The sequence below is a fragment of the Grampus griseus genome (genome assembly GCF_964374135.1).
Source record: "Grampus griseus genome assembly, contig: HAP1_SCAFFOLD_1093, whole genome shotgun sequence".
Taxonomy (NCBI): domain Eukaryota; kingdom Metazoa; phylum Chordata; class Mammalia; order Artiodactyla; family Delphinidae; genus Grampus; species Grampus griseus.
In genome coordinates this window covers 17,806-31,673 of record NW_028132432.1, presented here as the reverse complement: position 1 = coordinate 31,673, position 13,868 = coordinate 17,806, and the positions used below count along the sequence as shown (strand labels likewise).

The following is a 13,868-nucleotide window of genomic DNA, read 5'->3' as shown; positions in this document are numbered from 1 at the left end:
AAATAACAAGCCAGCTCCTGATAGAAAAGCTGCTCTGTTTTTGTGAGCAAATCTACTCGTTCATAATTCTGAGCTTCATCATTTTGGGATCTATCAGGTGTATCTGCATTTTTTGCTGATGCTTTAAATATTAAGACACACGTTAAGATGAGTATGATGCTTATTGATAGAAAAATAATAGAGAGGGACATGGTACATCCTGAGAATTTAAAAATAAAAAGGGCAAGAAAGCCTTTTGTTGATTTAATCTTGGGTAGGTTCTTTTTGATGCAGCTCTTTACTGTCTAGGTACTCTTTCCACACTTCTGATAACTGAAAATCACCGACATATTCCCACTTCATCACGTTATATAAGAATGCAAAGATAACTGTGATTGGAAGGAAAAGCTTCAATACGTATTGCAGCACTATTTGCCACTCTTCAATAGGTGCTGAGGCAATAATTTTGAGGTTTTCGATATCAGTAAAGGCAAAATAGAATAGGGCAACAACAAACAGCGTGATTGCAATAGCCTTGAGTGCATCGAGAATAGATGCTATTACTATTTTTAACGTTGTGATGGTATAACCGATTATAATCCAAAGGATTTTTGCAACTAAAATGAAGTGGGTCTTAATCATGAAGCATCCCCTTGCACCTTATGGCCGCTTAAGATTTGCAAAACCCCCTGATAGCCTTCAACAACACATTCTTTTATGTATTGGGTTTGGCCATTATCATCTTGGTACTTACGGGTTTTTGATTTGCCTTCGATATAGAGCTGAGAGCCTTTTTGAGCACGGTCTCGTACTACTTCGGCCAGCTTGCCAAAGACAACCACGCGATGCCATTCGGTGGATTCACGGGTATCACCCGTTGCTTTATCTTTCCAATAATCACTGGTTGCAATGCTGAGGTTAGCAACACAATCGCCAGTCGCGGTATAGCGGATTTCAGGGGTATTGCCTAAGTTTCCGAGAATGGTTTGTTTATTGATGCCTTTTTGCGCCATGATGGCCTCCATGAGTTAAGAAAGGAAAAGGGAAAAAATAGTCGAGTTATTCTCTGTGCTTAATATAATAAGCTCATGCAAATCAACCTATGTTCATCATGTTAACGTAATGATAAGAAAAGATTTTTTATTGAAAAATGTCAGTAAATTAATGCAGTTATTGCGGTGTGAACCCTATTTAAATTCCGATGATGCAGAAACCTTAAATGACATTATCGATTTCTTAAAAACAACATCCGATATAGCGTCGGCAATAGATTTGTTGAATACTACGTATTTGGGGATCGTAGATACACCTCATCTCACACGATCAAGTAAATTGATAGCAATAAGACAATTAATCAGACTTAAAAAGTATCAGCGCTTATGCGTTAAATCCTGACGCGCTTCGCTTGTCGAACACCATTGAAAACAACTCGTAAACCTCGCCAATAGGCGAGATAGCCGAATTGTTTTCAATGGTGTTTAGTTTTTGATGAGAAAGAAGATTGCCCTATTCGAAAAATAGGATAATTCATTGAGCTGGGTGCTCTGTGGCATGTTCAAAAACAAGACTGAAACCCTAGCCAGTTGGCTAGGGCTCAGAGCTTATCTTAACTTACTGATGACAAGATAAGAATACGCTCAATAACTGAGTACCGTGTTGGTATTCCACACTACAGAGATTATCTTTTGTTAGGAGCAAAGCGATAATTATTGTGATGCAGATGATGACCAAGTTGGTAGTGTTGTTACTTTTACGCATTTTTCTTGCCTCATATAAGTAAGAGGCACTATAATCAGAACTGTTCAGATTCATGATTGAGCCTCGTTGGTTAGTAATAACTTTCGGGGCTTTCATCTTTTCTACCACAGCCATCATTATGGAACTCATGGCAGAAAAGCCAAGAGCACCCACCGTGCATTTTACAAGAAAATGACTATCTGTCCATTTTTTAGAACATTAACGTAAACGATATAATGTCACTTCATACCAAGCATATCCCAATCTCTTCAAAGACAAATGATTGCGGTAAAAGATGTGCTTCATGAGAAGCAATACAAGCCTACTCAAGAAAGCTTCATGCCATTTCATTTGTCTTGATTCCAGTATATAACCATGCTCCCGAACAAATTTCTCAAACCTCGCAAAATTGCGAGGTGACTGCTTGCGAGAAAATAACGGTGATCGCATTTGGATTTTCTCAACGGGGTAAGATTGAGCGGCATTCAAAATTATCCCAAGCTCTCGATAGGTCGATAAAGTAAAAGCTTGTTCTGGTTTAGTCAGATGAATGCTTAATACTGAGTTTGAAGCATTGAGATTGATAACCAGATGATGCATATCTTGGATGATAAAGGTTGGTGAAATCGCCAAAGCCATAAATAGGCTTAATCCACAAAGAAACAGCAACCCAAGGAACGTAGCCTCAAAAGATAACGACCAAGTAAATACGGTAATTGGTACGCATAACAGATTCAAAGAGAGCATATAGCGTAAGGCTTGTTTCGCTCTGGCTATTTCAGGTTTCGAGGTGAGGTGATGGGTCTGGTTTATTGGTGATAGATGTGGCGAGGTAAACACGATAAAAAGAGCGGTGCTATTAACCATTAATAGCACCACAAATTGTATTAAGACTTGCATAATTCCCTTACTTAAAAAAGGGCAAGCTCCCGTTCTACTACATTGACATCATTACTGAGAATGCAAGGTAGCGGCAATTTTGACCATTTCAACTTTCTCGTGGTGAGCGGTTATATTTGTTGAAATGAAATCCTCAGGGGAGCGATTAACCCAATCTTGATATTTAGCTCTAAAATCCTGTGGACTTTGAGTGCGCATAAAATCAACCATCGAGTAAAACTCAGGCGTAAACTCAATATTTGGTTTTTCTGATTTTGTTGGTTTTTCTGATTTTGTTGGTTTTTCTGATTTTGAACCCAAACAAAATATAGAATCGAGAGTCATGATCTTCGTTTGTTGAGCCATAAGCCCTCCTTGATTAATCAAAAGAACTTGCGTTTAAGCGCAATACCTAGAAGGCCAATAAGCGTTAGGATGCCCATTGAACCGCCAGAGCCACCATTATTCGTTGGTTGTGAAGCTCCACCATTATCAGGTTGTGGCTTTGGCTTGGCTTGGGGGTTGATGGTAATAACCGCATCTTGGCCGCCTATTGAGGCATTGTTTTTAATTGTGACAGTACCATAAACATCATCATTAGCATCAATATTTAAGGTGCATACATCAAATGGTCTCACGTTGCTTGATGTAGCAGGAGTAGCGTCAGTACGAGGTTCATAAGACACACAAGATGGATTGACTGTTACTTGAATACCACTATTACTTGATTCAATAGAGAGGTTAGTTAGGTCAATTGTCTCTTCGTCTTTAAATAAGGACTGAATACGCACCTCTTTTTCTTTACCAGTAGTAGTTTTTACAACGGTTGGGTAGTGCCAGCCATTTACTGTATCTAAGATAGAATTTCGAGTTTTTGGGTAATTAAGTCTTTCCTCATTGCTATTAGCACCATCACCCGCAGAATGTACTGCAACGATGCCAGTATTATTTTTTATTACAGGAGAGCCACTATCACCGTGCTCTGTAATCCCACTGCCAATATTAATGGTGTCATAGATAATATCAGTGATAGAAAATACAGATTTGGTCGCTTTCCTAGGTGTTGTTTGTGCTTGACCAAACCCATTAATCTGTAGTTGATCATCAATAACAACTGGCATCATAGATAATGGTTCAAAAAATGTTACAGATGGAGTCGTTTCTAATTCCCAAATAGCTACATCAGCATTATTTTCTTTACTAGGACGGTAGTATTTTTGGATTGATGCTGTTTCATTATTTGATAGAGTAACGGCACCTAGTTTTTGTCCTTCATCAAAACAGTGATCTGCGGTTAATACGAACTTGCCGCCAATGATCGTGCCCGTACAGTTCATTCGCACTAAGTTATCATGCTCAGCCCAATTAAGAGCTGTGCCGCCTTTGATAGCTAGAGCAGGAGTTGACGCTAATGTAATCAGTGAAGCAAGCAGTAATTTCTTCATGGGGAATCCCTTTCTCGACTAAATTTAATACTGATATTATATAATAAAATCAATACATTGGCGAATTTAGACAAAAAGATCACATGATGTAAGCTTATGTTTGATATGGGTATTTTTCATTAAACAGGATCTAATAACATGTGATCGGATATCTATAGTGTTACTTGTTCCAGCACGTTGCGGTTGCCCAGTTATTCGAACCGCCTGAATCATGTCTTGCTGTTAGATACCAGTAGCCATCATTTCTAGGTTCTACAACAACATTAAGCCCTTTTAAACCTCGGTGATATTCACCGCCAGCTTGTCCAACTACGCAGATATGAGTTTCTGTGGGCTGTAGTCGTTTTGTTCCATTATTAACAGAATAACGAGTTACGGTATGTTTCCCATCTGTTGTATTCTCTGGTACTCGATTAAAATTAGTCCAGCGATTATCCATTTCACTTTGTGGTGGTACGTATCTGTCATAAGTATCTAGGTTACGGTTGACATCATCAAGCGTCATTTGTGCAAAAGCGGCACTAGACAGCATTGAGAGTAAAGCTCCCACTATGATTTTTTGCTTCATTGCTTATTTCCTTTTATCTGCTTATCTACGTTTACAAACTCGAAGTACGTTTAAGTACCCATCATTTATGACGCCCCACTTTTTTGTACTAAGAAGAAGGACGTTATGATAAATGTACAACTCCCACCGATTGCCTCGGTCGATATAACCGATTTTCTCAGCCCCGCTAGATGAGAAACGGTGATCGCGGCTCCATGCCTGTAGATCTTTTGCTGTCACGACAATATCGGGAATAAGATCTCTTGCGCAGGAGTGCTTATCAACGGGTTTACCGTGCCAGCCAACTAAATAATCAATAACCCCTGAACCTAATCGTTGTTGAGTACCGTTCTGCAATCGGATTGAAAAATCCGTGGCATTAGTAATGGCATGATTTCCCACATCCCAATCTTTTGTAAGAGGAGTGCTGCCATCTCGCTTGATATATTCGTTAAGCTGAAGACTAAAGGCGGGTAAATCTGATACGCGATTGATTCGCCAGATTAATTTTGTTTCATCCGTGTTAAATCGAATATCGGGTAATGCAGCAAGAACTGTCGTATATACGTTATACAAACGACCATCTTCATTGCGATTAGGTAACGGAATTTCAATTTCAGCATAGGGGGGACTTCCTGATTTTACCGAATAATGAATTGTACTGTCCCACGGTGTTTTGTTTATATCAGCACAGCGACCTTGGCTGATATCAGTGCTGCTACACTTTGGTAGAAACCCTTTGGTTTCTAACTCTTTGAGATTGTTTGGGTACAGTTGAGTGCTATTGACTATATTCGGATTAGTTTGAAACTGTGCTGCTTGATAATTCTCAATCTGATTTTTTAAATTCAATAGGCGTTCTTTGTAGGGAATCGCTTGTTGATCTCGAATTTGTTTGATCACCAAATTTTCAGCAATCATAGAAAAGAAGATGGCGGCAAATCCAAGCGCAATCAGCATCCCCATGAGCATAAAGCCTTTCTGTTTTCTCATGGTTGATAACACCTTGTCGTGCTATTAAATTGAAGATAATCAATATCAGGCCAGCTCAATGGATAACTAAAAATCAATGAGCTATCTTGTTCAACCGTTGGAGATAGGTGATTAATAACCTCATCTTTTTCTTGGCTAGAAGCAAAAGTGACCATGATATCAATAGACGTTGGAAGCGAGTTATTAGGGGCTTTGAACGTGACGCTGTAACTTGATGGGGTGATATCAGAAGATAACCCAATCCGTTGTAAATCACTTATTGTCGGTTGCTTGGGGAGGGTCAAACAGCTTGATGAACCTTGACCACTTTTTAATATAGCGAATAGATAATATTGCTCAGCGCTACGTTTAATTGACTCAACATTCTGTTCAATTCGGGTGCTCTTTACAATTTTATCACCTGCTAGATAGATCCCAGATAAGAGCGTGACCCCTAACACGAGGTACACGCTCATAACAATAAGTGTATCTAGCGTCACCATACCAAGGTGACGTTTCATATTAGTGGATCATAGTTATTGTAGTACCAGACAATTTGAGTGAAGGGCACTCATTCTCACCACCAGATGCACATTGTTTACGAGTATTTGGTGCCATCGTATCAGCAACATCTTTTAAGCGGCCCGTTTCACCGCTTAAGTTCGGAAGGTCGGCTTCAATTTGAAAATGACCATCAACTCCTGTTACTTTCCAGCTACCACCAAACGCATTGGTTCCTTTACCATTATTAGCAGTACCACAAATAGATGTATTTAATAATTGGCGTTGACACAATTTATCAATACTAACATCAGTATAATTTGATCGCCCTTTTTTCCAGCTTACTGTTGCCATCGCAATGTCTGTCTCTTGTTTTTGGAAATTAGACAAATTCATTTTGTAGTTAATGGTTGGCATGGCCGTTAAGATGGCAATCAATGCAATGGCTACAAAAGATACAGCGATCATGTTATCCATAATCATGGCTCCGCGCTGTTTATTGCTAAAAAACGCTTGATTCTTTTGCTGAGCCGTCAGTTCAGTTGTTGTGTTTTCTAAAGTTACAGGTGCAGTTGTTTGAGTCATTGTAGTCATGACGTTATTTTCCTTTAAAGTTAATGGGATAAAGAATTATTTGATATTGGTTGATAGGTCGAGCATCAGCATAGCGACACCGCCAGCTAAGATAATGAATAGCATGCCGCCTAACAGAGAAAGAATATTGCGAGTCCAATATTTGATGGTTTCCGCTTCTCGCAAAAGCGAAGCTTGTGCAATATCTGCACAATCTATGAGTGTTTTTCCGTAGTTTCCTTTTTCTCCTAATATCATGAGGGTACTTTGCTCGGCAGGCTCTAAGAGTCCCGTATTAAAAATTCGGCCAACGTTACGCTCGCCTTTACTGATATGTTTTCGGGCAAGTTGTAAATGATAAGCCTGATAGCGATTCGCGTGTTTTAATAAGCTGTTGATGCTCTCTTTAAGGCCAAAACCTGCAATGGTTAAATTACCCATCGACCGCAGTAAGTTACTCGCTTGTATCATTCGATATTGGCGATAGATTGGGAGTTTATCGAGTTTGGTCCGAACCCCTCCTGTTGTGTAATACAAGGTGTAGATAATACAGCTCAGTAGTAGCGCAAAGACGACACCAAAAAAGCTTGCCCAATTGGCTATCCATCCCCCCATATCATTGGCAAAAGTAGACAATCCCGCCCATCGACTTGGAGCATATAAATCGGCAATTTTAGGAAAGAAGGAAAGGTGGGCGGCGGCCATTGCGGCAAACATCACTAAGATGGTGCCAATGGGCTGTAGAAGGGCAAGAAAGAGGCTTCCGCCTACCTTGTTTCCCACATCCATAATGCCAAGGGCATTGGTTATGCCTTTTGACCAATCCCCTATTTTTTCACCTGCCATTAGCGCTTCCCATGCCATCGTATTGAGCCAAGGCTCAATCGCACTTGAGAAAGTGCCCCCTGATTCCATAGCATTAAGCGCCGCTTGTCCCATTGCTTTTTCCTGCTTGTCACCAAATTCAACCAATCGCTTAGCGATTTCCTTTTGGCTCATATTGGCTTTGGCAAGGGGGAGGGTGTTTCGTAAGAACGCAATTTGCTTTTTAGGTGATAGCTTGCGGATTTTACGAGGTCGTTTTTGAGCCATCATCCCCCCCTAATAACTGGGCATAGATATCAGAAGTTTGTGCAGCAATCAGTGTAGGCACTCGATCTGCTGCGGTGTTGATATCAATAATCCCTTGCTTGAGTTTAAGCAATGCATGGTCTTTTAATTCAGGATATCCCTTTTCTTTTAATGCCTTATGCCAGCCAAGATAATCTTCTTTCGATAGAAAATGTCTGTCTTCATCATCAAAGACAATCATTTCAATGACTGACGTTAAGCCTTTTTCTCCTTTTTGTGGGCTGAGTTTGCAACACTCACAACCATTGGGATTGCGCCAATAAATCCCCTCACATTCCTCACCACTTAAATGATCGTTAATGATGCGAGCTCCTCGAAGGTATTCCTCTTCCAGCCCTAACTGTTGATAGTATGTTTTCGCCTCTTTATGGGGGATTTTACAATTCGAACAGAGGGTACGAACTAATGTTTGGGTTGCCCAAAGGCACATTAAGTCTGGTGTAGCCATTACCGCTGGCGGAACATGGAATTGATTAATATAGGTTTCTGCAATACCGATGGAGTTTGACGTGTGGAGCGTTGCCATCACAAGCTGCCCTGTATCAGCCAATCGGCAGGATTGCATTGCAACGGCGCGATCACGTACCTCACCAATTGAAATTACATCAGGGTCTTGGCGCAACAAGACCTTGGTGTAATAGGCGTAATCTCGATACTCATCGCTATCTTCACTGACTTTTTGCTCAGGAGTAACGTGCGTTTGCACGACTCCCAAATCAAACTCAGGCGGGTCTTCTAGCGTATGATGTGAACGACCAGAATAGAGTTCTTTGCTGAGTGCGATCAATGCAGCAATGAGCGTAGATTTACCACTGTTCGTGACACCCGACAGCAGAAAGAGTCCTTTACTTCGACGAATAAAGTTACGAAAAACAGTAAGTTGTCCTTCGGTATAACCCAAATCTTCAAGCCGTGGAATGGTTTCGGATTTGTTTAGCCACCGCAAAGAAACTTTACCACCGCCATCTTTTGCGGGTATATAACTAGCACGCCAAATGGTTTTTCGATAAGAACCATGAACATTCAACGAGTGTTCCACACGACCAGCGTTAGGTGTCACTGCGTTAAAGTCAGCGATTTTATCGATGGCGATATCTAAAAACAGAACAGAAAAGAGGCTCTGTCCATAGGTTGCATCTGGGATAGATTCTCCAATCGGGACTCGCACGCCATCAACACGGCTGAAAATTTCAGTTCTATTTTTGTACACCTCAATGTGAACATCCGAACTACCGCGATGAATGGCTTCTTGCAATATGTACCAAAGTCGATCTTTAACGTCAGAGGTCGAATCATCCTCGATGTTTTCATCTGAAGAAAAAAACGTTACGTTGTGACGATATGCGTCCAGTACCGATTTGTTGACTAATTTTACAAACGGAGTCACGCCAAAGAAACGCCCGCCTTCTAACTCCTTGTTTTGAATAATATAGTTAATCAAAATATCAAGGCGAGGGGCATCAAAACTGGTAGTCCAAATTTCTCCGTTGTTAAAAAATAGGCTCGATGGATCTTCAAAATATAATGTGCGCAGTTCATCATCGACAACAACGGTTAACTCGTTATCGCTACTCACGAACAGACTCCTTTTCATCTTTGAGTGGTTTCACTGGCGCGGGAACGGTTAAGAATCGGCGATACGTCTTTCCGCCTTCTTTCAAGGTGACGCTATCATCAGATAATTGAGTAACGGTGATACCACTGAATTGAGTTCCAGCCTGAACAGGGATTAATTCATCCCCTAGAGATAATGTCGCTTCTCGTCTTTTCCCAATGCGCAGAATGCTTTTCACAACGATCTGTTCACTCAGTGCGATATTCATCGAAGGTTGTTCTCCGTCATTGGAAAGTTCAACCTGAGCAGATTCCACATTGAATGATGGCTTTAATGGAAAGCCCGTGGTTTCATCGATTTCATCAGCCGCATTTTGCTCTTTCAATGCCAACTTTCTAACGGTCTGAATACGTAATTGCTTGGAATAATTTAAAATTTTCTCTGCATCGCTATTGAGAGGAAGAGCTGAAATCGTTGCAATTTCGGGGACATCATCTTGTTGTTGAGATCCCGTTTCTGGAATTGGTGTAACTGGTTCTATTTCTTCATCAAGAGGTAAATGAAGAGGCTCATTAACAACTCTAGGTGGTGATGAAAAGCTATTCAACGCATAAAAAGAGCCACTTGCCACAGCGGCAAGAGATAAAAGGCCAACTGCAATCAAGCCTTGTTTTTTACGTTCCACTTGGTAGTCCCTCTAAGGTAATTGTCATATCAATGGAAATGAAGGAGAAAAATGAACCTTGCGTAATTGACAAGTTGTCAATGGAGAGTGGTTTGTTTTCAAATATCTCACTCAAATTTTTCAACATTGCATACGGTACATCTGTAAACGTGAAGTGATATTGGATTTGCTCCAAATCACCAAGCGTCGGTAATTCCGTTTTCTCGACGGAATCGGCTCCGATAAGCAATAACATGTCGTTAAGTTGCTGCGGAAAATTCCCCAATTTGAACCAAAGTTCTGGCGGTTTGCTTTTTAACGCCAACGTTAGCGTGCGTGAACTTTTATCAAATAGCTTACCCACTTCCGGATAGTGCATAAGATATTGATCAAGCGTGCTTTCCATAGCTTGTGGGGTACGCGGTGTAACAGTAATAGTGGCGGTATTACTGCTCACTGAGGTTGAATCAATTTGCCATTCCGTTGGCATGAGATAGAGATAACTCAGTAGGGTAGCTAACTCACTCAATGCAGGTGAAGCAGGCGTTTTTGTAAATAGTGATTCACGCCAAATTTCAACAGGATTAGGCGGTGGCGGAGGAGGCGGCGGCGGGGGATTCAGTACCTTATATATCCCGATGCCCCCTATTCCGAGCAGAATAGCCAATGCAGCCCCTATGAGCTGTTTTTTCCGTCCATCGATACCGTCTTTTTCATTCAAACTATTGAGTTTAAACTCAGCATTAACATTTAAAACGCCGATTGGATTAATAACTTGTACACGCTCAGCATACTGAGGGTATTGAGTTTGCCACTTTGAAGCTAATATCTCGTCACTTGAAACATAAAAAGAAACTTGCTTGGTAAAATAAGCAAACAAAGAAAAAGTATCGTCAATATCACCGCAATACTCTTTTATCACCCGCCCCTCATTAATAAAGACGGCATATGCCGTCTTAAAATCGAGGTTTTCGATGTACACAAATGACTCATCATTGAATTGAGTTTTCAACCACTCGCCCACGCAAAAAACAAGGTTCATCACTAAAATAGCGAATTAACTCCTTGTCCTGTATGACAATTTTTTCGAAATCAGCGTGGGTATGTTGTTGATGTTGGTGAAGGGCTTTTTTATCGGATAAATAGACAGCTTGCGGCAGGATCATCCCTACCATTATTGCGCTCTCCGAGGCGTTAAAATAATTAAAGTTTCAGTTGTGTCACGATTTGAACCTTGGCCACCTAAAAGATCTAAACCAAAGTTTTTCGTTTTTTCACCTAAGATGCGGTTTTGTTTCACAGAGGCGATGACATAAGACTGACCGTAACGTAATTTGTTGGCAAAGTTAATGGAACTCTCTTGTGTTGTCATAAAACGCAATGCGACATCTTTGACTTTTTCTTTTTCATCATTAGTGATCTTTGAAAGTTTGCCTGAAATGCGCAACCAAACGTAGTTATCCTGTACGTTCGGCACCAGCATCATATCTACGCCAGTTGAAACCTTATCTCGGGTTACTTCGGCTTCGACAACATTATCATTAGCTTGCGTCTTAATTTCTGACATGAACGGAATCGTAACCGTCTGACTAATCGCGGCTGGCTGATTGTTCAATGCCATTGCGGTGATAGGAGTGAGTGTTGTCACACTGCCTTGTTTCTCCAATGCTTTAATAAAGGCGGTTGTACCGTCCCATTTCCCTGTGCCTTCAAACGCTAAGCCATAGCCTGCGCCTTTTGAAACGGTACTGGTGCCTGGCACAAAAAATTCAAGTGTACCTTGGCCTACATCTTTGATCAGATTCCAATCAATGCCGCGTTCTTTCCCAAGATTAGAGCTAAATTCCAGAACTTGGATATCCAGCACAACTTGTTTAGAGAGTGCTTGTTGATATGTGTCAACAAAACTACGAACTTCATTCATGCGCGATGGTGTTGTTCGTACATTGATAATGGATAGCGAAGGGATCACTTGAACCTTACCGACCGAGTCATCACCGCCTTTTGATAGGATAGCCTGAATACCTTTTTCAATCTCATTGAACACATTCACTTTGTCGAATGCGACATTGATATATTGGCCTTCAATGCGAGGCGATCCTCCTGTTTCCCCTTCATTTTTAGCTTGCTCACCTTGCGAGCCCAATTGCCCTGTATAGGTGCCACTTGGTAGGTTGATATTAAATGTTTGAGATTCAAATGCACGGATCAACAAACGATGTGGTTCTGATTGAATACCATAATTAACTTGTTTTGATAGAGCATCTAAAATATCTCCTCGTGTACCTGACAGTGATAGGCTCACCCGTTTATTCGGATTAACATCACTATCAAAACTGATATTAACGCCAGAATCGCTCATGATTCGAGATATCACACTTGATAATGGCATATCGGAAACAGAAATTGAGGCTGATGTATTTAACCAATCGATCGCGGATTGTGTTTGAAGGGGAGAAAGATCAACAGGTGGCGCTGAAATATGAGCGACCTTATCTGATGCGGTGTACTGTGTATAAGATTGAATTTGTTGATGAATCTCTTGATTGTTGTGGTTTGCATCTAAATAATCTTGAGAAACACAACCGTTAATTCCAACAAGAACGGCTAATGCTAAAACAGATTTTTTGATCATTACTTTTCATCCAAAATAAAGAGCGTATGCGTGCTATCTAACAATTCAGCCCGAACAGGATAAGGAGTTAATACTTGCTCTAATGCCATTGAAAAATCACCGCGAGGGGTAGTGATTGGATATGCCGCAGGGAAAGAAAAATCATTACGAGCCAAATAGCTCTGTCCCTGTTTTCCTTCAATAAAACGCCAGCCGTAGTCAGTCGCTAGGTTTTTGAGCGCATCTTTCAACGATGTTCCCTTAACCATTGTGATTTGAGTTGGCATTTCCCATGGAACGATAGCTGCTTGCTTGGTATCGATTCGAGTATGCAAATACAATGGGATTTCCAATTCACGAGATAGTGTGCGAATAGCAACACGGAATGTTCCGCGATAGTTTTTGACGTGTGCTGGCTTTTTCTCCAACTTATCCATCGATTTGGGCGGTAATCGTATTGCGATATTTTCAAACCCCGACTCTCTGACCCAACGATTGATAGCGTCAATGTAACGTTCTTGAGGCCATATCGAAAACGGATGGTTCGGTCCAATGATTGGATATGAGGCTTGCGCTAATTTTTCAGCTTCTAACGGGGTCATCATTTGCGTATTGGCTTTGATGGGTGAAACTTGTCTATCCGTATTTACAGCATGTTTTACTATCGGTTTTTTGGGGAATGCTGTGTTTACTGTCGATTTGATAGGCAATGGAGGTAATGGAGCCTGATATTGTTTTGCCATAGCCATTACAGAAGCATTAATCTGCACAGGTTGGGCGAATTGATAGTCAGGCTTTGGTGGTGTATTCGCACACCCCGTCAAAACACTCGAAACAAGTAGGGCTAGCATCCCTACTTTTTGTCTTTTCATGAAATAACTCCTTAAAATTCAGGGGGGACAAAGTCGTCATCATAATTTCCATCAAAGGCAGCTAAAGCGTTTGATGAAGCAAGGGGGGTCATCGGTGTACACAGTGCCACTTCAGGTTTTTTCTCCGTAGATTGAAATTCCAATAAGGGAATATCGCTACACAGCTCACCACTTGCGATAACATCATCCATAATGTTTTTGGATTTTGGTATACCTTTGACGGCGGCCAGCGTGGGTGATACCTGCTTTAAACGGTCAATAAAGATGCGCTCTTTGAAGTAGAGAATTTTGTCACAATAAATGGGACGTTTGCCGCGCAAAGTGATGAGCATCTTTTCAAATGGCATTTCACTTAACTCTTGAGGCAACATCAAAGGACGTTTGTGAACCCGAATGACG

At 41.0% G+C, this 13,868-nt stretch overlaps 1 protein-coding gene across 1 annotated transcript; it reads right to left on the bottom strand.

The window, feature by feature from the left end:
• Positions 1-11,157: 11,157 nt before the first annotated feature.
• On the bottom strand, positions 11,158-12,375 carry LOC309817863 (outer membrane lipoprotein BfpB-like; the record flags this gene model as incomplete). The annotated part of the gene is made up of 1 exon (XM_082682137.1): positions 11,158-12,375. The coding sequence occupies one exon, from the start codon at positions 12,373-12,375 to the stop codon at positions 11,158-11,160; it is 1,218 nt and encodes a 405-aa protein (XP_082538263.1).
• Between the last annotated feature and the right edge of the window lie 1,493 nt (positions 12,376-13,868).